The following is a 24,814-nucleotide window of genomic DNA, read 5'->3' as shown; positions in this document are numbered from 1 at the left end:
AATATTGTATTCTGACTCTATAACAGGCCAAAACAGAGTGAAGTAAATTTGATTCTGACATAAAAAAAGATGTTTAAGAGTACTCTAATAAAAGACCATGGTGATGTTGTTCTCAGCTTCTTAGCAGCTCTGTGAGATTTTAGGGACGTTTCTTATCTTCTTCTGTTGTATTTGTACTTGGTACAAGGTCACGTTGATGCTTCCCGTGACAGATAATCAGACAATTTCCCAAACACAGATGATTGCTGGAACTAGAACCTGATCCCAAAGTAAATGATCTTCATGTGACATGAAGCAAAAGGAATGAGGTGCTGTTGGGTTGCCACCGTGCTCCGTAAGCGATTCTATCTCCTCCTGCTCTGCAGCCCAGAGCTCATCTGGGAGCAGTTTGAGCGACTGTGATCTCCACGCTGCCATTATCACCAAAGCGCAGCCGTCTTTGAGGTGGTCTGCTGCTCGCTTTGATGTGTGCAGAGGAGAGTGAAAGTAGAACAATGAAAAATTATACAGATCCACAGGAAGTGAGAGACAATTTATTTAAGCATGATGAAGTTCTTCAACTTTGCACAATATCTTGTAGGCTGAAACGATTAATCGGTTATTGAAATAATCGTGAACTAATTTAGTAATTGATTGATTAATTGAATAGACTTTAAATAAAACCGCCATTTGCTGAAAGAATAACATAATTAAGCCAAAGTTGTACAATGTACACATTAAACACTTTTTTTTCTGTAAATATGTTCAACCCAGAACTCCTCAAGTCAGAGTTTTACCTTTTCCTGGTTCAAATTTAGCAAAGTAAATATGCTATTAAGGATCTTTTGTTATCCAATTATTAATTGGTTCGCAAGTTAATCAATTAATAATTGGAGCTTTTCACATGTTGATGCTAGAGGTATTTTCTTTTAACTGCAGCTGCATTCTTTACTAGAAATTATCAAGCGTTCGCTAAAGGAATATTGTAAACAAAAATGCAATTTTGTTTTTAAAAACAAATTTAATTTTGTTTACTTGCATTAAAGCTTAAGTAGCTAATTGAAAATCTGCAGAATGTTTCAATTTATCCGATTAATCGTCATAATAATTGATTACTAAAATAATTGTTAGTTGCAGCCCTGATATTTTGAGCATTATTTGATCTCCAAGGTTTTATCAAAGTGTTGCTCCAGGTATTTTGTTGTGGTGTACAGTGCATCGTTGTGCAAGGAATGCAGTGAAAGTGATCCTGTGGTTCTGCTGAGGTGTTTAGTGCAACCAAAGCCTCATTTGACTTTTTACTTTAGCTGAAATCAGCTTGTGACTCTAAATATAGACGTAACAACAAATGCAAGTTGAAGCTTTTCAGTTTTTAGTGGAATAAATTGCATTCTATTGTATTGTGATGATACAATAGATTTTTTATTTTGGAAAAGAGAGATTTAAAGAGTAGTTGCAAAAGCAAATGAGGTGGATTAGCAGTGCTTCCCAACTGCTCTTACTGTGAAATATCATCTCTGTCCCTGGATGTTGAGCTGATAGCAACTGTCTTCAGTCAAATGCTTCTTAAGATACGCTGCGAGACTGGCTGCTGATGGAGATCTTTCCAGCTCTTAGCATCACCATCTACAACTTCTCTTTGAAGAAACTTCAGTTTTTATTTCCCTTTGTGATGCAAAACTGTTATTTAGTTAAAAGCATCAGTGAAGTAAGTTTAAAAATATATATACCACTGTATTAAAATGTCCTCCAACCTGTTTATTACGATAAAAGTCGTTCTGTATATCCAGTTTGTAATTTGAAACTTGCCTAATTTTGGGTTTCTACTTAATGACAGTATCTATAACCCGTCATTGTTTGTGTGTGTCATAAAAATAGACTGTGGGTGTTTGCTGTGAAGTCAGTGTCATTCTGTTTGGCTGATTATCAGCCTGGGTTTTGATCAATTTGATGATAGGCAGTCAGAGGGTTATAAATATATAAAGGGATTTTCCCCTGCAGTCGAGGTGGAGACCATATACAGTCATGCACATCTCACAGGTATTGTTTCCTGTCTTCTCATGATCAGACTGCACCCAGACACACCCTCCTTTGTCATCATTGCAGCCCTGCAACAAATACAGAACTATGATGCATCATGTAATTTAAAGCTGCTCTTTTACTGAGCTCTACTTCCTCTGCAGACTGTGAAACCTCTGGCTGTAGATCCTTGTTTAGTTAGAAGCTAAAATGAGATTATTATAATAAGAAATAAGCTTTTTCTACAGCAGATGATAGCTGAACTGGGTGCACACCTTGTAAAACCTGATGAGTTGGTTTGATGTGAATTTCATTACAGTTTCTCTCTATAAGAGCTAGACATGTTTAATATGGATGGATGGCTTCCAAACTTCTTACTATAGCAAAAGTAATCTGGTAAACATTCTTAGGATGATCATGCAAAAACAACAACAAATCTGAATAAAACATTTCTAGATTTGCTAAGTAGGGAATGATGATAAATCAATTTTATTAACTTAAAGAAGTTTTTGTTTTTTCACCAATGCAGTCCTCGGGTTTCCGTAGTTCAGAGGGATGTCAGCGCCCACGGCGGCCATCTTGTTTGGCAAGCGTGTCTTACAGCTTCTATTTATTTGGACTTTGAATTCAAGTCAACTCTACAACAGATCATTACGGCCTGCCTATGATTTTTTTTATTAATAGTACAGCCGTAATAATAGAAGAATAAAGTCAAAATAATGCGGGAGTAGAGCGTTAGTACCAGAATAAAGTTGTAATTTTTTGAAAAAAATCAGACACAAAAAATTTAAATGAGGAATATTGAGCATTTTGTGACGTTACACTGTGTATTGCTTTTACAGATAAAGAAATACTTAATCTTCCAACATATCAGCATCAAATTTTTATCCAGAACAGAACTTTGAAAAGATTGTGAAAACGACTGAATCTGTTTTTTAAAACCACACAGACTCACGTCAGATCTTGATGACTCTAGAGGCTCTTTTCTCATTCAAACTACTTTTTTTTGGTTGTTGTAATTTTAAGACTTTCTTCTGCTCAACATTCCACATTTTAATTTTTTACTTTTTGTGTAGGCGTAATATCTGAAATCTTAATTTCACAACTTTATTCTTATAATATGAGTTTTTATTCTTGTAATTAAAAGAGAAAAATGTAGGCAGGTCCTAATATTTTATATAGCAGAGTTGATATAAATTCAAAGTCTAAATAAATAGAAGGTGTAAAACATGCTTGTCAAACAAGATGGCCGCCCTCGGCCACTCTGAACTATGGAAACCCAAATCAATTTGTCATCCAGCCTTATCTTACCTATTCATTTTGCATCCAATAATAAAGACTGACTCACTCAGCGTGAAAATGACGCAAACGTTAAAGCTACAGAAGCCCAACCTTTTCTCATTTATGGGAAAAAAACAAAATGTATGGATGAGGTAAAGCAGGAGAACATTTCAGATCTTGTGCAACAGAAATATTACAGCTCAGGTGTCGATAAATTACAGCTGAAGGTGTCGTAATGTTACACTCCCACTGTCCTTCAGGCTAAACTCGACGTGTTTTCAGAAAATAACCACACGTCATAAAAGCAACCCTTCCTGTAGGAGTCTGGCAGCTCAGGGTTTATTTAGTAACCAAGATGACAGATAACACTGATAGTTACTGTGTTGCTTCACTCTGCTGTGAACTTTGCTGCCAGTGCTCTCCATTATAGCCGCTGTTTGTTTGCTGCACCTTTCATTGCTTGACCTTGTTTAGAGCGTGTTTAGTCTTTTAATGGCGCCCAAACACTTTAACCAGCTCACTAAAAGGTAAATTATAGTCGATTTGTTTAGGATTTTCTTTAAAAAAACCCCAACCAATCTCAAACACTTTACTGTACAATCGTAGAGTTTAGTGAAATATGGACTAAAACAAAATAATAAACCAGAAGAAGGACAACCAGTCTGCGTTATTGTTGCCTCGCTGTCTGAAACCGCACAACTTTTTAAACTCTTTTTCCAAGGTCTGAACCATGAAGTTTTGTAATCTTCGCCAGCAAATACTTACTCACACACACCTCTCAATGTTTGAGTGTGTTGCACAATATTCAAGTTAACAAATATGCTGCAAACAGCCATGACTTCAGAATTAGCAGATCAACTGGAGCTCTGGTGTGGTTGTATACATCTGTTTCTATGGAAAGGTTTGTTGTAAAGAAAGCTAATGGGACCGCTTCTCAGCAGTTTTGTTTTTCTTTTATGGTATTTGATAAACACTGAAATTGTTTTGTGGTGGGAATGTTTTTATTGAATGCAAAACTTGGAAGGAGCCGTTTCATTGTAATTTTATGGGATTTTCTTGTTCTTTTCTCCCTGCTGGTTTGCATTGGATGAACCCATCAGCCTTTTTCTCCTTTTGTGTCATTTTTTGTTCCACATTTTGCAGCTCGTGTTGTCTCATCTGTCTTTACTTCCCCTTCTCCTCCCTCTGCTGATCTTGGTAATGAACTGAGCTCCATCTTTGGGTGGCCTTTGCAAACACACTTGTTGCGGTTTCATGACAGAGTCCTGCGACACAGACTGGATACCTTGTGTTCTCCGTGTTGTACCACAGTGGAAATGTGCAGACAGTTCTGCAGCTCGATGCCGGTGTGGTCCTCATTACTGTGAGGAAATCTGGCTCCGGATTCCTTGTGGTTCAGCAGGTTTAGTCTGCAGGTTTTACTCGCTGGTCTTCAAACACAAACCTCTGTTTTCTCTACTAGGAAATCTGTGTTTTTCTTTTTTTTTTCCTTTTAAATGACATCTTTTGATCGAGGCAAGTTAAAATCGACTTTGTTTACGACCTAGACAGAAGAAAGTTTGACTGGTTTGCCTTGTTGGATGCTTACTAAACTGAGTTTTCATTGGTAAAATTACTCATTAGTGTCGTAAGTGTTTAGATTTCACATGAACAGGCTAATCATCTAAATCCTTACAGATCAACTCCTTCAAAGCTAAAACAATTTGTTTGTTTTTCCCACATCATATTATTTCAGTATTCATCTTGCATTTCAGTGATGTATAAGATATGCAGCTTTACCAGGCTGCTTTATTTAGTACAGTTTTGACTTAATTACTGCTCTGAATGTGTTTTTTCTGGCAAATCGCCTCTTTTGTTCATTCTCTATGCTCCAGTTAAAAATTAATCAATTACAAAACTAGTTGATTATTTCACTAAAGGATTAATCGTGATTAATTTGATTTATCATTTCAGCCCTACCTTCTACAATTAGCTTTCTGCAGATCCGATTCTGCATCATGTCTAAGTTGACTCCAGCTGAACCACACTGAAATTTTTTGTGGGATGTTTTAAAAGATTTTGTGGCATTGCAGACAAATGTCACAGAAAAATCCTGCTAAAACAAATAATTCTTACGCTGAAGATTTACTTACAGTAACATATAAAAGTTTGAAGCATTTATATGCTTCAGATTCATAACATTACTATAATATCTTTGAGAGCCTCTAGACCAAACTTTTTTTCTCACATGGACCAAAATTGTAGAATCAAAAGGACTCACGGAAAATAAAATAAAAACTAAAACTTGTTTGTTTTTTGTGGTTTTGTTGGAAAGGGATGTTATTCATCATAGACCCAAAACGTGTTTGCTGTATTAAAAGGAAGGCGTCCAGTTTTAACATTCTTATGGGCTCAGTTGAATTAATTTACTCTGTTATAACTACAGTATTTGGGTCACTTTCTTTCAAAACACTTGCTATATTTAGCCGAGTTTAATAAATTAGATAATAGAGGATTTGGGTGCAGCAAAGTCGGCTTTTCAGTAAAATAATCTGGATCAACGTGGTTTTACTTGTTATAAAAGTAGAATGCTCTGTTCTACTTAATATTTTTCATTGTTAGAAAATTATGTCAGATTGATAAATCTTAAAAATAACATTTTCCTGTGAATAACACACTATTTGGGTGTAAAACGTCACAATCAAAGCTAAATGTAGTATTTTTCAGTCCATTAGTCCCAGAAGGTTCATTTAGAAATCATTTGAAGTGTCTTGTTTCTATTTGCACCAGAGGAAAGGTGTGAGCTGCGCTTTAAAGCACATTGTTGTGCTTCTTCACGGGGCCGTTTGGTCCCATTAGTGCAGGAATGCCAAGAGGAAAGGTGTGGCTCGAGTAGACTTCCCCCTCGATTCAACAGGAAGTCACATACAGAGGAACAGGCTGCAAGCCAGGAGGGGCAGAGAAATAAATACTAACAAATAAAAAACAAGTCATAATGGAGCTTATTAATGTATTCACTCCAGATCAGAAAAGCGTTTAAAAGAAGGGTTCTCAAAGTGAGGCATGAGGGCCATTTGCAGCCCATAAACTGAATTTGTTCGGCCCATCAGACCACAATTCAAACGTAAATTAGGACAAAACTATGAATTTTAAGTTAAAATCTACTTACAAAAATATTTGATGCAACACAAAGTGAACATCTTTTCCATGATTTCCATGGTTTCCTTCTGTTGTCATGGTAACTAGACTTGTACTGTAAAGTACTTCTTGTTGTGCTGAAATCTCCTTTTAATTGCTGTATTAAGACTTTGCTGAATACAGAAAGTGTTTCCAAATGAGCACTGACCCACATTCTGTTTTTATTGTTTTTACACAGAAATAATAAGGGTTTAATTATAATATTGCAATATTCAGCTAAATTGTAGCTAAATCCGTGTGTTTAGTCTGGGCCCAGAAAAGCCCAAACTCCTCCTGCGGTGATGTCACATATTTACAGACGGAGGATGTCAGACGAGCGTGACAGAGGTAAACGGAGGCAGGAATGCTGCAGGTGTGTGTGATAAAAAGCTAAAGAAAGAAAAAACAGTCCTGTCCCTCTCTGACAAAACTATGGTTTTCGTTTTCTGTTCTGCTTTCGGTGTTGCAAAGTTCTGCTTTTTTTTTTTTTTGCTCTGTGCAACAAGTGAATTATAACTCCACCTAGTTTCTCTCTCTTGATCTGAAATGTTTAGTAGCTTGATGCAATGACTGAAGGGAGCAACTACATCTTTAGAGATGAAACCTTTAGTTTGGTTAAAGTCGAGAGAAAAGACACCTTCTAGATTATAATAATGTGTTTCTTGGCTGCTGCTCCGTCGGTTTAGTGTTGATCTTTCGGCCTGAGTGGGAGGATTTGCTTTGTTCCTGAAAACGGACTATGACCTCATTGTGTTGCAGCGCTTCTCTTCTCCTGTTTGTTTAGATCCAGTCGCTCTTATCCTTCCAGTTCCCTTTTAACTCCATCTGACCACACTGTAAAGGTTCAGCTTTTTTTACATTTGTTCAAACACAGACTTCAGTGAGTTTTATTGGGATTTGGTGTTTTACACCAACTGGTACTTGGCAACGTAGAAGAAAACATTGCAAGTTTTCAAATATTTTCTATGGTGAAAATTATGAAGTTATGTATTGACCCGATACTTTAACTTTGATTACAGCTGCTAATCTTTTAGGGTAAATCCCAACCAGTTTAAATAGAAACTGAAATTCTAACCTGTTAATCCAGACTGGATTAAGAACGTCTGTAGAAATGTGCAAACAGAACTTCTTGGTTTCTTTCAACAGCAGCTTTCTTCTTTCTGCTCCTTCATAAAGGACATTTTTGGAGTTCAGGATTTGTGCAGCTCCTCCAGTTACCCCGGGCCTTTTGATCAGCATGCACATTTTTGGTTGATATTTACTTATAGAAAAAAAATAATAAAAGCCTAAAATCACATTACCTACTTCACTATTGTGCACATTTTGTTGGTCTACCACATGAAATTTCAGTAAAACAAGGTTTGCGTTTGCAATTTGGAGAATTTCAAAACATGCAAATACTTTTTTCTTCTGAAAACAACCCAAGCACTTAAAAAAATTTATTAATTTTTAATTTGAGTGTTTTCTGGTGCCTGAAAAATCAGGCGCCTCCAAAACCTCCAGAATGTAACGTCACAAATCAGCAGGCACTGTTGCCTAGCAACCCATCAAAACTCCAGCACGTTTGTACTGCAGTTTGACGGCTGTACAATGGCTGCTGGAAAAGACAAGTATTTTGTTGTTGACTTACCATCCAGTAACCACTTGCAGCATTTTTGTTGGTTGTGCAGGAGGCTCCACTTCTGCTTTTTAAAGATGAACTATTTCATAATTGACACCTAAAATACATGAGCTTAATACCAAAACAACGGCTAGCCGTTTTATAAAAAGCATTTGGGCTGATTTTAGAAGCAGTAGAGACTCAAATGGAAATATAAAACATGTGAAATGTGAATTTTGCGTAATAGATCCCCTTTAAGTTGCCCTCATTCCTCCACTATAATAAACTGGCATGAAGGTCCAACTACATAGGACCTGAGTTCACCTGCTTGTTGAACTTTCCCTTTCTTCACGAGGCAGATAATCTGCTTTACCTGCCACTTCCTGGTGATAAGCTTTGTCTCGTTAGAGCCGGTCACAGCTTAGAGCTGAGATTAAACCATGACGGGGAAAAAATAAACAGTTTGACCAGACAGATTTAGAATCAATGAAGAAATCTTTAAAGCTGATTGATCTTATTCTGGTTCTATTGTTAGACATCAGAGGAATCAGATGCGTTGCTGTCTTCATGTCTGTCTTCCTTCTTTAATCCCGACGAGTTGCTGTATGCTGACTAGATTTGATTAAATATTCAACTTTTTAGAAATATTGTTAGTTTTTGATTAATGTTATTGCAGCATTCAGTGGTTCTGAGTCATAAAAAATAGATTAAAAGTTTTCCACAATTTTTTTTAGTATTTCAAGTTCTTAAGCAGAATATAAGACTTGAATAAGACAAGCTTGTTTAAAAAAAAGTAAGTTACCGTATTTTCTGGAGTATGTCACACATTTTTGCATAGCTTCATTACAACTTATAGTCCACAGCGACTTTTATGCTGTTTTTTGACTTATGCTCCTGATAATCCCAAAAACATAGTACCTAAACATTGAAGACCTATAAATAATTTAGGTTATCCAAATTGACCTGTCTGTGTATTTTTATGCAATATTTGTATATTTGGTTTCAGTTGCAAATGTATACAATCATGAATAAGTTGGAAAAGGTTTTATTGTACTACTGATCAGGTCTGAAACAATAACTAAAAATAATTTCATAAATCTTTTGATTATTTTAATATTCTATTTTTTTTTTATTGAATGATTAACTGTGGAGCAAATCGCTGCTGCATCTTTTTGTAGCTCAGTGTCATATCTTCCGATTGCTTCACGCAGAAGAATTGTATATGTTATGATACAAACTAGACTAAAGTTAGTCTAGTTTGTATTTTTTAGATTTCTCAGTTTAAATTGTTTTAACGTTTTTAGAGAGACTGGGATTCCTGGTGTTTCTCAGAGCCATAAACCTTTTGACTCGTTACACTTGTTGCATTGGCACCTCGGGTCTTCCTGCAGCATTGTGTGTGTTTTCCATATAAGGGTGCTACGGAGGCTCACTGGATTCTGCACTGTGTGTGTATAAATGTGTGTGTGGTTTTTAATAGATGCAGAGGGGAGCAGCACTATGCCCATTTAAGCACAGGATACACCAGAGAAAGATAAAGAGTTTACACTGGGATTTACATGCTGTTGGTCTCTTTGAATGATTTTATTGAGTTTTGATCGTTTGAGTTTGTTAATTTTCCGGCCTGAAAGCCTCTACTGGTTAAAAGAAATGAAGCAGTTAAACTCCATATGCATGTGATTACCTAATTTTAAGGACTCCAGCCAATTTCTAACAACATTACGCTCAGTCAGTTAATTGTTTTTAAAGAGTCATATCCCCATTTTCACTCCAAAGTAAATATGCTTATTTTTTATGAAGATTTATTGATGCTGAAGTTTTAGCGGCACTTTACGACATGTTTTTATGAATATCTGAGCTCCTTGGAGTCATGTTGGCTATGTAATAAAACATTTAATTACCTCTGAGGTCAGAGTGCTGCGTATTTATGACTACAACATAGTCGCCTGCTACATGTGACCGGAGTTATGCTTTGTGTGTTTTTTGAGTCACTGACTACATCTGTGTCTTGTTTCGAAGTGAGCTTTAATCAAACTAAAAACTTTTTTAGGCTTGTGTTTATTTCCAGTCATATTCCTATGAACGTGCTAAAATTAGCAGTCAGTCTCCTGGCATGGGGCTGATGTTTAAGAGATTTTGGTCTTGGGTTGACCCTGAAGCAGAAAGGCCTCTCACAATGTTGCCTCTAATGGAAGAAAAACTCAAATGACTCATATTGAGTGTTGGGCGCAATATTTGAACCGTACAAAACCTTAGATGGCCTTGTTATTGTTGTCTGAATAGATTGATTTGGTATATCTCTTCACTTGGCGGCTCACGTTTTCGTTTTATTTCCCGACTCTTGAAGGATGTGGAGAAGGAACGAGAAGTACGGACGGAGTTCAGCAGGGAGGAAATCCAGCAGAAAATTGACCAGTACAACTCTCTGACCAGAGACTACCTTAAAATGACTCTGGTGAGTAGATACCTTACCGTATGATGCTAAACATGAAGAATGTTTTTCACTTTATCTTAACATAGTCTCCTGTGTGAAGAGAGTTAAAGCTGACCTTTGTCTTTGTATATTAAAAATAGTAGGGATGCACCAATCCAAAACCTGAGGTTTAGTATGAGTCTAATAAAGAAAAACAGTTCTAAATTTACTTAAAAAATTTCTTTTTTTTTTAACACAAACATAATGTACTGAATTACAGTTATTTTTGATAACTCTTCACTGTTATAGCATACTTAAATACACCAATAGCTTCACAAGATCAGACATGTAAATACAACAACTTTAATTTGTTCACTCAGCATATTTAGGAGTATAACAGCCTATGTAAAATAACCAGCACTCCAAAAATATAGAAAGGCTTTCATAAGAACTATTTCGATTTTATGCTGCCATTTGGGTCTCAGCTGCTTCTAAAAATAGTCAAAATGATTTAAAAAACAAAACACCTAGCTGTATTGTAGCAGCAAGTTAATGTTTTTGGGAGTCTGGAAAATGAACCGGTTCAAAAACTCCCAAAGTAACATCACATTCCATGGGAATTGCGCCGTTACCTAGCAACCCCAGCCAAGCCCAGCCAGTTACCTAGCAACGCCAGTGGAATACAAGCATGTTTGGTCAGTTGGTTTCATGGCTGCTGGATAAGACAAGCGTTTTACCGTTCAAAATCTCATCTTGAGATGAATGATTTTCTGTAAAAATTTGTAATGAACGTGTTGTATATGGGCCACAGACCTATCCCAAACTTTAAGGACTTAAATTAGTGCTGAAAACTTTTAATTCTGCTGCTAAACAGCGGTGTCTTTTGATTCAGCACAGGTGGATTGTGCAGAAGGTAACAACAGTTCACACTCGAGGTTCCAGGTTGTTGCTGGTATTTCAGCATTAAGGCCGGTTCCCTCCGGCTCCCTGCATTCCCGAACACTCACATCAGACCGTGATGTTATTCCTGCTATTGTTCTCCCCTACAGTGTTTCCCTTGGCACTGACAGATGTGTCTGAAGTTGTGTTCACTGCTAAAATGGTGGTGCTAAACTTTTATAAGGACTTTTGCCTCTGCCTTCTGTGAAGTAAAACATTTAGAGTTCAGATTAAATATTTAGCTTCATGGAATAAGAAACTATAAAAGTTTAAAGATTTTTTTTTCACTGAAACTGCAGTGATTTGCATTTTTTCTAACTAGGGCTGAAATGATTAATTGGATTAATAGTGATTAATCGATTATTTAAATAATAATTTACCAATTTACCAATTGATTATCATTAACTGGAGTATACAGACTCAAATACCCCTGAAATATTCAGAGCAGTAATTGAGACAAAACTGTATAAAATATACATTTTGCATTTAAGATATTAACACCTTTGTCTGTAAATATGTTTTAACCAATAGAAATAACTTCACTAAAAGAATCTCACATTATTGAATTTGGGCAATAAAATGTTTTTCTTATTTAAAAAAAAAAGAATTTAGTTATTTGTTTGACTATTTTAAAATATTTTTAATATTATATAATAATAAAAAAAAGCTTGAGGTTAAATGAAAATCTGCTAACTCTGCTTATTAATCGTCAGAATAAACAATATAATAATTGATTATTAGAATAATTATTAGTTGCAGCCCTATTTCTAACGATTTGGACAGGAAACCAGCAGATCCTCATGGTTTGTAGCTCCTTGCTTCCTGGAAATGTTGAGGCGATTTATAAACAACTCGGACCGGATTATTTTCAGTCTCGTGACAAAATATTCACTGACACCAGAGCAGTTTGCTGCCACACCTTATTTTGTCTTTGCTCTTTTTTCCTGATTTCTTATCTCTACTCTCCTTTTTTATCTTGAAAACTCCCGGGACTCGTGCCTGCAGTTTTGAGCTGACGTAACTCTCCATCTTTCAGAACCCTACTGGTGTGTACACTGGTTTCGTCAAGGTCATGATGGATCTGAGGCGACCGGTGACGGTGCGTGGAGGTCAGAGGGCAGCGGGAGGAGCCACGATGGGAGAGGCCTTCTATCTACCGCGAGGAGTCATCAACACTCTCCACATCAGCTCTGAAAACACGGTCAAGCAGGTGGGGAACGCACACAGACGCACTTTTCAGCTCACGGCCACCTGGGAAGTTTAATGAGGATCTGATGACATACGAGATGAAGTCAAGGTCAGAGAGACAAAACAGAAAGTTGCCTCTTATGTTTCACTTTAGTCCAAATAAAAGGCAACAAAGCTCTAAATGCTTCACAAAATTTGACAGATCTGATAACTTGGTGCTCAAAAAAGGGTCTGGGGGCCATTTGTGGCTCCTGGACTGATTTCTTGCGGCCTCCTAACCACAATTCAAGAATAAATTTAATAACGTTAATAAACTGTAGGGCTGTTCACTTGACAAGTTTCTGATTCACCAATTAATAATTTGATATCTGAAGGATTTTTTAAATAGTAATTTAAACCAGGTGAAGCTAAAACTACTTGAGGAGTTTTTGGTAAAGTATATTTACAGACTAAGGTTTTTCCTTATTTTATATGCAAAATGTGTATTTTTTAAATAATCGATTATGCTGACAATTAATTGATTAAACTGATTAAAAATTTGCACATTCTTCAATTTTCTTTACATAACCTCTTGAACCTTTTATGCAATTCTAGAAATATACTAAAAGAGGCTAATAAACAAATAATTAAATTCTCTTTTTAAATAAGAAAAGAAACATTTTATGCCTGAAATGCAATAGATTATCTTTCCTTTAGTGAATTTTAACCAGGTGGAGCTAAAACTACATAACTTGAGGAGTTTTGGGTAAAACATATTTGGTAAAGTACAGATGAAGGATTTTTTTTTTTTTTATCTTAAATGCAAAATGTCTATGGTTTTTGTAAAGTTTTGACTTAACACACTCAGAGCGGCAATTATTTCAGCAAATTAACTTTTTTGAGTCTTTTAGCAATTAATCAATTACTAAATTAATTTATGATTATGTCAATAATTGATTAATCACGATTAATTGTTTCAGCTCTAACATAACGCAGTGAACGATTATGAATTGAAAAAAATATTTTAATACTCTTTGTACCCAATAAAAATCTGAAAAGTGTGACGTGTAACTGTTTTAAGCCCCCTTGACTTAATATGTTGTGCATATTTATATATTTTAATATGTTAAGCTAGTAAAATCTGAGTCTGGTGCATTTTAAGATGGAAAATATTTAGAAGAGTTTCCCAAAAATAAATCCACAATTTCACCTAAAGTTGTAAAATCTTTGTAGTTTATTAAAGTGTTTATGAGTAACTTTTTGTTTTTGTGAGTTCAGGTGATCATGGCGCTGCTGAACAAGTTCACGGTGGCAGACAACCCGGCCAAGTACGCGCTGTACAAGCGTTGCCGTAGAGACGAGCAGGGTGAGTCTTCCTCGCCGTTTCGCAGATGCAATTTCATGCCAGGCGCAGTATCAGATGCTTGAGCTCTACTGTGTGGAGGCCTCGCCCTCGTCTTGAATACCACAGGGTTCACCCAACTACGACAACACACCAGGGATACCCAGGAATACACACACACTGTGTATAAATACTACACACACACACGGTGTAGGATTTCACCTCTGTTTGAGTCTAGTTAACAGCTCAGACTGAGAAGACACTTTATCACCCACAAATCTCCAATATGAGCTTTCAAATGTTTATCTTCAAAGTTATTTATCAGTAGAATATTTATATGGATTCGTGGAGTTTCTTTTTGGCGGTTGTTTTACGATAATTACTGGAGTGAAACCGGGTCTGCTAATTAAAGGCTGTGTCTAGACAGAAATGTATGTAAAATTTAAAGGCTTCAATTGGACTTTTAATTAGAAAGTAAACATTTTTACTGTGTTGTGGGCAAGAGACGGAGGAATGTTTTAGGAATAAATGCTTAATTTTTTATAGATTGGTTGTCAGTGTTTGCTTAATTCCTAAATATAAATATATATATTTTCCTCACTGTCTGGTCTTAAATCAAGCTAAATTTCTATTTTAGGACCATTTTTATACTATGAATTGAGTTAAACTTTTTGAATTTCCTTCTGCCATCATCTCTCAATAATTTTATGTAACTTTGATCCATTCCTCCTGACAGAATCGGTGTAACTGGGTCACACAGCTTTTCTTAATTGAACAAATCAAAATACACTGTAAAAACACCATCCTACCAAGTATTTTTCTAGTTTCTAGTGCAAATATCTTAGTATACTTGAAACAAGACAAAACTAATTTATAAGTAACTTAATAAGGAAATAAAAGCTTGTTTTATGTAAAGAACGCCTTAATACTGATTTAAAAAGCACTAGTTCCTCTGGAGGATTATTTTACTTTCAACATGGGAAAAAGTGTTATAAAGGAAATAATCTGCAGATGGAACTAGAACTTTTTCATCAATATTAAGGAATTTTTACTTAAATTAAGCTCGTATATGTTGCTTAAACCTTACTTGTATGCTTGTTTTGTCTAATTTCAACTAAAGACACTAAACAAACATACCTTTAAGATTTTTCGTTTTTGCCGTGTGGCACCTCTAGGCATCTGTAAATTTCACTTGAACCAGAACTGATGTCTAATATCTTGGCTTATTTCTGTTTGTTTTCCCATGACGAGGCAAGTTCTGCCATTAAATAAATCCGGAGGTGTGGCTAAGATTAACTCTGATGTTGTGAATCAGAAGCTTTAAAAGAAATTACATCATCACATTTTAAAACACCCTTTAAATGTCTTTTCACTACATTTAAGCTTCTGAATTCCAAGAAATTAACCAATTGTTTTAGGAATTAGCAAATAGGAATGATTCAGGGTTTTAACATTTCGGCTGGATGTTGAACTTTGACCCCGGTTTCTTGTAGAGTTGGTGGTTGTTAAAGTGCCACACCCATCCAGGTGTGTTTATACCGTAGCACCTGTATGGATGTGTGTTGACGTTTACCCCCCTGTGTTTTGCAGTGTATGTGTGCAAGCTGGCGGACGTTGAGAAGCCGCTTTTCCTTCGCCTTGTGGCCGGACCCGACCTCGACACGCTCAGCTTCGTTCTGAGAGAACAACAGACCGGAGAAGTTATGGTGGGACCAGCTGGACTCTTCCCAAATCTGTTCCCACTTTTTTTCCTGTTCTTCCCAGTCGTCCTCTGTGTTCTTTAATGTTCTTCTTTCATTTCAACCTTAAAGGGAACCTGTTAGGATTTTTTAATATTTCCATTTGGCTCTCAACTGCTTCTTAAAACAACCCAAGCGCTTAAAATATATATATTTTAGCTTTTTTTGGGGAGGCAAAATGTTTATGTTTTTTGGTGTCTGGAAAATGAGCCATTTCAAAAACCTCACAATTGTTAAGTCGCATTCCATGGTCACTGCATCGTAACCTAGCAACCCCAGGCAAGCTCAGCCCATTACTTAGCAACCCAAGCTGAGTTCCAGCATTTTTGGTCAGCTGGTTTTCCCCTTGTATGCACTGTACAATGACTTCTGGAAGAGTTATCAGAAACCACTTTCTGTATTGCTGGTTGTGCAGAAGGCTCTACTACTGCTTTTCAAAGATGTACGATTTTCTGCAGCAACTTTTATGTGTGGATTTAAACTTTGAGTTTGGGGGGGCGTGGCCAGAAACTGCTTATTAGTGTTTAAAGTGACAAGACGCCCTAAAAAGGCAGAACTGAGCAGAGTAAAATCTCATCAACTAAGAATAATGTTGTGCAAAAAAAATTAATAAATATGTTTTGTGTCACCAATAGCCCTATCCTAACCTGTTCAAGTAAGAACTATAGGTCAACTTTAAAAAATGTGTACGCTACACTTTTGAGATTTTCATAACCTTCCTTTTTCTGAGCAGTTCTCCACGTCTTTGTTGTTGTCCATCACATAAAATCACTTTGAAACCCTTTGAGTCTTTGCAGCGTTCCTGTAGAAACATAATCTTCTGTATTTTCCTCTCCAGTGGGACGCCTTCTCCATCCCAGAGCTGCGAAACTTTCTCCGGATACTTGACAAAGAGGAGCAGGAGCAGAAGGAGGCGATAATTCGCCGCTATGAAGTCTGCCGCCAGAGACTGCAGGAGGCCATGATGGCGGTCGGATCGCCTTCGTAGAGGATTTACCCTCCATCAAACCAAATGGACGTTGTTTTTCTGTTGTAAATCTCCTCGGAGGTGAACGTGTTGGTGGAGGGACGGCTGTGAGTACGGAGGGAACCAGCACCTGGACGGAGGGATGGTTTGGATAGAAGACTTGAAGGACAAATAAGAAAATAAATGAACTTTTAGACTTCCTTCACTCGCCAAAGATTCATTCACATGCCACATTATTTCCTCTCAACCATCCCTCGTTCTTTTTTCTTCTGCTGTCACATAATTTATCTTGATTCCTTTTTGTTTCTTTCACTTTATTTTAACTAGTGAAAGACTTGAGGCTGTATTTTTTTAATTTAATGCCTTTGTCTTAAAGGTTTGTAAATATTATTTCTTAATTTATATGGGGAAAGCTTTATCTTTGTTCTCCTATTTTTTTTTTTTTTTAAAAAGCGAGTCTTATTTTATTTTGTTTCGAGGAAGAAACAAACGTGTTTTTTGACGCAGACAGAATAGTTTATCAGGGCTTTTACTAGATGATGAGTCAATCAGATGCATGTAATTAAACAAAAACTCTGAGGAAATAAGAAATGTAAACTAGATGTAGCTCGAAATGGAGAAGTATTTCTATAGAAAAAGTAGCTTTTTACTAAACATATGGAGTCCCAGATGTGCCAAACTCAAAAACTTATACATTTATTTTACCTAAAGAAGTAGTTTATATTAAATGTCTTGAATTGCTTTTATGTTTTATTATTTTAAAAAAATCAAAAATTCAAGATCCACATGTTGATATCAAATATTTGATTTTTTTTTGGGTTACATTTATTTTTTTTTAGTTCAATATTATGTTCGTCATTTTTTTCTTTTTCTTTGAATTTCGGCATGATGTTAGAGCCTGACCACTTTTTAAAAACATGAATTTTCGTATATAATTTAGTTAGCTGTAATATTAAGATAAGTCATCACTATCAATGATTATTAAATATTTTAAGGAGAAATTATTGTTTTTATATTTATTTTAGCATATTTCTTAGACAAAATTATCTGAAAAGTTATGGAATACAAGTATATTTTGCTCAGAACATTATCACTTTTTTGTTTTGTTATACTTGCTGCTTATAGTTTTAGATTTGGAAATAGTAATATATTACGGGTTGTATTTGAAACCTTATAAAAAGTAATTGAGTCAGTTTTTTATAACATTGATTTTGGCACATTTTGGGCTCCATAACCTGTTTGACGCTTCATAAAGCAAATATATGGAAGCACATTGCTGCCTTTGCAAAGCAAAATATTGTTGTGTGCTTTGTGTGAATTGTGAGTGGTTAAGTCTTAATTTTAACCTTCAGATTCCTACTTTTGATGTTCTGTCACAAAATTATGACATGAAATACGGTTAAGTGTTGGTTATAATCTTCACTTTTAGCGTTGTAATTATAGGATATAAAGTTAAAATTGTGAGCTTTAGTCATAATATTGAGTTTTACTCACAATTATGACATAATTGAGTTTCATTTTTATTATTTCACCTTTTAAAGTCTTAAACTTTACTTACAGTAAATACACCATTTTATTTCTTTGCACTGGCAGGAATGGGCCTCCAAACTGGTACAGCTAAATCTAAGCACGGGGTACTGAATGTAAACATATTTTAGCAGAAAATGTTATATTCTTATCAAGTTAGATTTAGTAGAAATATTTTTCAGTACAGTGATAGTAAGAGAATCTAGTTTGTGCAGGAAAAAGCGACGAGACACAAATAGATTCTGGAAGTCGACTGAGTGAGTTTGAGGAAGTAGGAACGAAATATGAGATGTTTGCAAGGAAGAAAACGTAAGATTGTTGAATGTCAAGTTGAAATATCCAGCTTCGACCCCTTTTTATCGAGCCGAGATACTCCAGAGGGAAACAGAAAGTGAGGATGGGGGAAAAAAATCCTAAGAAAAAGAAGGTGCGAAAAGTTTTACTGGAATGTTTAATTGTAAGGATTATCCACTTTTGGGAGATTTTTGTTTGAATTTATTTTAAAAAACACAATCAGTCTTTAAAGGAGTATTAAGACAATAAGGATTTATAATAGCTGGTGTTTCTTCTCTGCTGACGCTGAATGACGTCACGCTGATGGTGCTGCAGGGACTGCTGTACAATGACGCCCTCTGGCGGTCATTTACCGCAACTATTTTCTTAAATCTGTGTCAAACATGCATTGCCGATCTGATAGATTTATTCTTTCTGCTGTTTTTTTTGTCTTTTTTGTTATAACCAAAGATATTTGTGTGTTGTTGCCAGGAGCAAAATGATACCAGTGGCCTCTTCCCAATTCAGGGAACGATTTATAACGTTTAGAGTTTTATTTAAAGGGTACATTAACCCTGATTTATTCTTATATCAAACACTGGGTTGAGTTTATGGAAGGAAAAAGGGGCTTTCGGAATTTGAATCTTTTATGTAACTGAATAATTGTAAAAGTGAGTCAGAGAAATGGTTGTTTTTACAAGTTAAAACTACTTGAGTGAATTTGGATTCAAGATAAATTATTTTAGCAAAATTAAAACATCTAGAGGGAAAATAAATGCATAAATTGGTCATTACTTTCTAAGTTTTTCTAATTAGTTTTGAAAGATAAATAGGTTCTAATATGCAATTTCTTGTCAAGACAAAGTGGTATTTTTGCCCCTTTAGTCCCTCCATATTCTTTGATTGAAAATGATGTGAAGGTCTGCATGGAATTAAAAAAAATTAAAGCCTTATTTATGTTTTTTGTGTTATCAATTTTATGACATCAAACCAGGCTGGTTGTTGCTTTAAATTCAGGATAATTTTTTCAATCTATAAATATTTTTGCTGTTTAATCCGAACCACTGTCACACTCTGCTGTATCTTAACCTTTATTGGAATATTTTTTGTGTGAAGTTCTGGTATTAATTACATGTTTTATGTTAAGTGTTGAATTTGCTTTATTTCCTTTTTAATTGAGTTGTTTCTCTGCACTTTTTGGGCCTCATTTCCTGATTTTTTTTTTTAACCCTAACATTTTTCAATACCAAGCTAGGTTACCATTTATCACTCAGTTTCCTACCTATTTCATAAAAAATGTGTGGAAACACTAAACCAAAACCTACTAAGTTATATTTTCTCTTCATATTACAAGGTAAATTTGTTAAAAATGTCTTGAATTGCTCCCTCAAAAGGAGGGAGTCTACAAAATGTGAATTTAACCCCAATCCTTTTTAGTACATGTACCATTCCAGTAGATGCATTGCAGCACTTTGCCTCCGTCTAGCGGTCAGTTATACGCTATTAACCTTAATTTTGCATTTATATATACACTGCCTGGCCACAAAAAAAGTCGCCACCAAAAAATGGTCACACTCTCTAATATTTTGTTGGACCGCCTTTAGCTTTGATTGCAGCCCGCATTCGCTGTGGCATTGTTTCAATAAGCTTCTGCAGGGTCACAAGATTTATTTCCATCCAGTGTTGCATTAATCTTTCACCAAGATCTTGTATTGATGATGGGAGAGTCTGACCACTGCGCAAAGCCTTCTCCAGCACATCCCAAAGATTCTCAATGGGGTTAAGGTCTGGACTCTGTGGTGGCCAATCCATGTGTGAAAAAGATGTCTCATGCTCCCTGAACCACTCTTTCACAATGTGAGCCCGATGAATCCTGGCATTGTCATCTTGGAATATTCCATTTGGGAAGACAAAATCCATTGACGGAATAACCTGGTCATTCAGTATATTCAGGTAGTCAGCTGACCTCATTCTTTGGGCACACAATGTTGCTGAACCTAGACCTGACCAACTGCAGCAACCCCAGATCATAGCACTGCCCCCACAGGCTTGTACAGTAGGCACTAGGCATGATGGGTGCACCACTTCACCTGCCTCTCTTCTTACCCTGATGCGCCCATCACTCTGGAACAGGGTAAATCTGGACTCATCAGACCACATGACCCTCTTCCATTCCTCCAGAGTCCAATCTTTATTCTCCCTAGCAAACTGAAGCCTTTTTTTCTGGTTAGCCTTACTGATTAGAGGTTTTCTTACGGCTACACAGCTGTTCAATCCCAACCCCTTGAGTTCCCTTCGCATTGTGCGTGTGGAAATGCTTTTGCGTTCACAATTAAACATACTCCTGAGTTCTGCTGTTGTTTTTCTTCGATTTGATTTGACCAAACGTTTAAGTAATCGCCGATCACGATCATTCAGGATTTTTTTCCGACCACATTTCTTCCTGGAAGACGATGGTTCCCCACCATCCTTCCAGTTTTTAATGATGCGTTGGACAGTTCTTAACCCAGTTCTAGTAGTTTCTGCAGTCTCCTTAGATGTTTTCTCTGCTTGATGCAGGCCAATGATTTGACCCTTCTTAAACAGACTAACGTCTTTTCCACGACCACAGGATGTGTCTTTTGCCATGGTTGTTTAAGAAATGAGGAGTTACTCATTGCATCAGCTGGGGTTAAATAACTTGTTGCCAGCTGAAAGATAATCGCCTATGCAGTATTTATCCAACAGGAGGCTTGTACCTGTTTGCTTAGTTAAATCCAGGTGGCGACTTTTTTTTTGGCCAGGCAGTGTATATATACAGTATATAAAGTACTTGTTCGTTATTTAAGTGCAAATAAATATGTTCAACTTCTGCAAATGCATGGTACTCCTTCAGCCACTAGAGGGCGATAAAGTTAATAAATGCTTAGCCTCATCTGAAGATGAATAAAATGCCGTCTTTATGAAATACATTTAGGATTAAAGAATAAAACAAGCCATAATGTTAAGCTGTAGCTGATGTTTTTATGGGATATTTAAATGAAAATCCTTTCACTTTCTGTGACGCAGGGTGACTTCCGCTGACGGAATATGGCGGACGGTGATTATGGCATTAAATTATTTTAGTGGGGCAGAAAAATATGAGAAGACGAAAGAAAGCCAAAGTTAAAGGTAAGACTTTTGTTCGTGACCTGGACACTTCCAAACCCTCAGATTTTAAGAGGTTTACAAAATGTAAAATCATACATTTGTTCCGCTAGCTTGGTCAGCTAAAAGCTAGCTGGTTGTTTGGTTAATAAACCGAGTTTTAGTGTTTTAAGAAAGCTAAAATAAAAATGACACGCAGTGCTTGAGTCCACCAGTTGAAGTATTTTCACCTAACAATACTTTAGAATTACATCAGGTCAATTTAAGTTTAGTTTGTGTTTTATAAGTATTTTACGTACTAGAGGTTATTTCATTTAGCAATCAATGTGGTTTATGTACGGAAGGAGATGAGGGCCATAATGTGCCATAATGTTATCAATTTTGAGGTCAGAATTCTGAGATTACTGACATAAAGATATCACAATTTTGAGATTAAAGTCACGAGGAAAAACAGTAAGAATTCTGAAATTAATGTCAGAGTTTTTTGGCCCTAATTTTCTTTTTCCTTGTCTTACTTTTATTGTTTTGCTACTTCCGTCCTATCGAGAGGGGATCCGTACTGCTAATACTATCGTGTACGGCTAGCTGTAAATATTAGCTTAGACAGAAACAATGAACTTGAGATTTAGTTTCAGTTGCATTTATACATAAAACTTCCTAAACTGTCACAAAATAGTAAAAATCCTAAACGGATTATTTAAAAAAAAATCCTGCTTCATCTCACAAAATATATTGTGCTAATGCTAAAGCTAGCTTTAACATAAAAAGTGGACAAAATGGTGATTGAGATTTTTAGCTATCTTTTTTTATTTTCATCCTGCCCTTAAAATGTGTAATAAATGACACTTTTAGCATCTTTGCTAAAAATTTACATGATCAGTGCTATGATTATAGCCATTTCGTTCTTCTGTCTAAAAATCTGACTTTAATTTAGAGCAGTCTCTTTCAGAAAAACACTTCTTTAAAAACAACAAACATACACACATCTAAAACAAGATATTGCATGACTTACATTTTATTTGACCGCTTTTAGAGTTAAAGTTGAGATCTGACTGAAAACATTTAAAGCCCTAAAAGCTTGATTCCCACTGACATCATGGAGCTTTTATCCTCTGTTGTTTGACAGAAACCGCTTTAGATCTTTACACAAAGCCTTATTGTCTTCTCCTCGGTCAAGTTTAAAGTCTAACAGTCGCCGTGTTTCTTGCCGTTAAACTTTTGAACCTTAAACAGAGGAAATCCACCTCCTTTATCATGTCTCTGTGCGTGTGTGTGTTTTCTAAACACGTATTTCAGTTTTAGTGTACTTCATTCCTCTAAGAATCATAAGAATTTAGGAATAATTTTTTTAACTTAATTTGTGGCGTTATCGCTGTTTTATTTGATATTTGTTCCTTGTTTTATCTACAGTTTTCACGCTATGCCATTGTTTTTTAAGTTCAACCAGTTAAAAGGCATGAGAGCAAGACTTTAAACTGCTGCTGCGCAAGTTACTCAACTAACCTACTCACTCTTTGGTTACCTGGCAAAAATAGCAAAATGCCAGGTAATTTGATTGCAAATCTTTTGTTATTGTGATTTCTGCTTTGGTTTATGGAAATACAGCATGTTTAAATGACATTACTTGATTTAGGTACTGAAAAGTAAGTAAAAGCAAGTTGTTGTTTTTTTTACTTTTTGGGTGTTTCTTTGTTTGTGTGTTGGGCTACAATACAAATGCAAAAAATTTTACCAAGTATTTTTGGTATAGCTTCTAGTGCAAATATCTTAGTACACCTGAAATAAAACAAAACTAACTTACAAGAAACTTTTTTCATTTTAAATAGGAGCTTGTTTTAATTTTTTATTCCCATTAAAATCTCTTGTTCTAATGCCAGATTATTTTACATAGAACTACATCAATATCAAGGAATTATTGACTTAAAACAAGCTCCTATAGTTTGCTGAAAAGATGTGGCTCATAAAAGAAATAAATATTTTGTGTTGAAATTCAAATTTGTACCATTATTAAACCTCAGTTGGGGCCCATGTTGAATTATTCCAAGGGCTGCAAATGGCCCCTGGACCGGACTTTGAACACACCTGGACTAAAGTATTTACTCTGCCTACATCCCCCAGAATGCTGTGCGGTTCTGCATCAAAATTCAGTGAAATTATTTAATTTTCTATTATCTATTGATATTGATCACATGTCTATCGTGACATATATTCCTAATTTCCAATCTGAAAGGCTGGTATGTGCAGTTTGTGACAGTGACCAGGAGATGGCAATAATACCTCAAAGCATGGAAAGTTTTCCCTTCAGACCACACACTGTGAACACACTCACATTGGGGGTGGGTTTGAAGAGAAAGCTTAACTCAGATATTTGAGGGGAATACCAGCAAATGGGCTCACTTCCTTCTCTATGCTGCTGTTGCATTTATTTTCTGAGAACAATCCACAAAAAACCAGATTTTTGTTCATTTTATTTCTCCTTTTTTTAACTGCTGTTTGAGGAAAAACTCATTAGTTCTGAAATGCTTTAATGTTTCATGCGTTTGCTGATGTATCACCAGGCAGCAAGTGTACACAGTCAACCACAGAGTATAAATGCTCTCTACAGAGCTGCTGAAGTTTCCCACTTGCTTAGCCAAGAGTCTGAGGACCGTGTGAAATGGTTTCTGTGTGCTGCAGAGTGGAACATGTCTGCACAGTGCCAGAGGCAGCAGGCCCCACGCTTAGTCATCTCAATGCTGTGTTGCTCAGATTGGAGGTATCTTCTCATTTCAGGCTCCAAGAGATGTTTCTTGATCTGAGTCAGCTGTTTTCAAAAGTGTTTCTGGCTTCAGATCTTCGCTGTTCATCTAAGTCTGGAAACCATCCGACCACTGCATTTTACCGACGTGCTATAAACAGTTTTCTGCGCTGTCTTGTAATCTGTCAGAGTGAAAAAGTCTTCCATCATTCCTCATTTCTTTGAGGGTTGCATTCATGAAGCCTGAGTTAAATGGAGTCTGTGGTTTTGATCAACAGTTTTTCAGGTTTTCTTAAGGTCTGTTTTAGTGCTGGATAATAAATCAATAACAGTATAAATTAAATTAGACGCGTGATCAATATTAATAAATAAAATGTGTGATGGAAAAGTCAATATATAGAATATTCACTGAACGCCGACCCAGAACCGCACAGCATTCTGGGAGATTTAGGCAGAGGAAAGAATTTTGCCACTAACTTCTCAAAGCTAGCTAAAGGTTTGTGGCATCAACTAACTCACTCTTCGGTTTCCTAGCAATTCACTCACTCT

The 24,814-nt window shown here is 36.0% G+C and overlaps 1 protein-coding gene across 1 annotated transcript in view; it reads left to right on the top strand.

The window, feature by feature from the left end:
* Window positions 1-19,355, top strand: part of rassf3 (Ras association domain family member 3) — a 56,482-nt gene extending 37,127 nt beyond the window's left edge. The window contains exons 3-7 of the mRNA XM_028043948.1: window positions 10,383-10,490; window positions 12,424-12,597; window positions 13,833-13,920; window positions 15,487-15,602; window positions 16,474-19,355. Of these exons, the coding sequence (XP_027899749.1) occupies window positions 10,383-10,490; window positions 12,424-12,597; window positions 13,833-13,920; window positions 15,487-15,602; window positions 16,474-16,623 (636 nt within the window). The 3' untranslated portion in view covers window positions 16,624-19,355. The remainder of the gene's footprint in view (window positions 1-10,382; window positions 10,491-12,423; window positions 12,598-13,832; window positions 13,921-15,486; window positions 15,603-16,473) is intronic.
* Window positions 19,356-24,814: the final 5,459 nt, after the last annotated feature.

The sequence above is a fragment of the Xiphophorus couchianus genome, chromosome 17 (genome assembly GCF_001444195.1).
Source record: "Xiphophorus couchianus chromosome 17, X_couchianus-1.0, whole genome shotgun sequence".
Lineage (NCBI taxonomy): Eukaryota > Metazoa > Chordata > Actinopteri > Cyprinodontiformes > Poeciliidae > Xiphophorus > Xiphophorus couchianus.
Note: the sequence above shows the minus strand (reverse complement) of the source record. Positions and strands in the feature narration are given on the sequence as shown.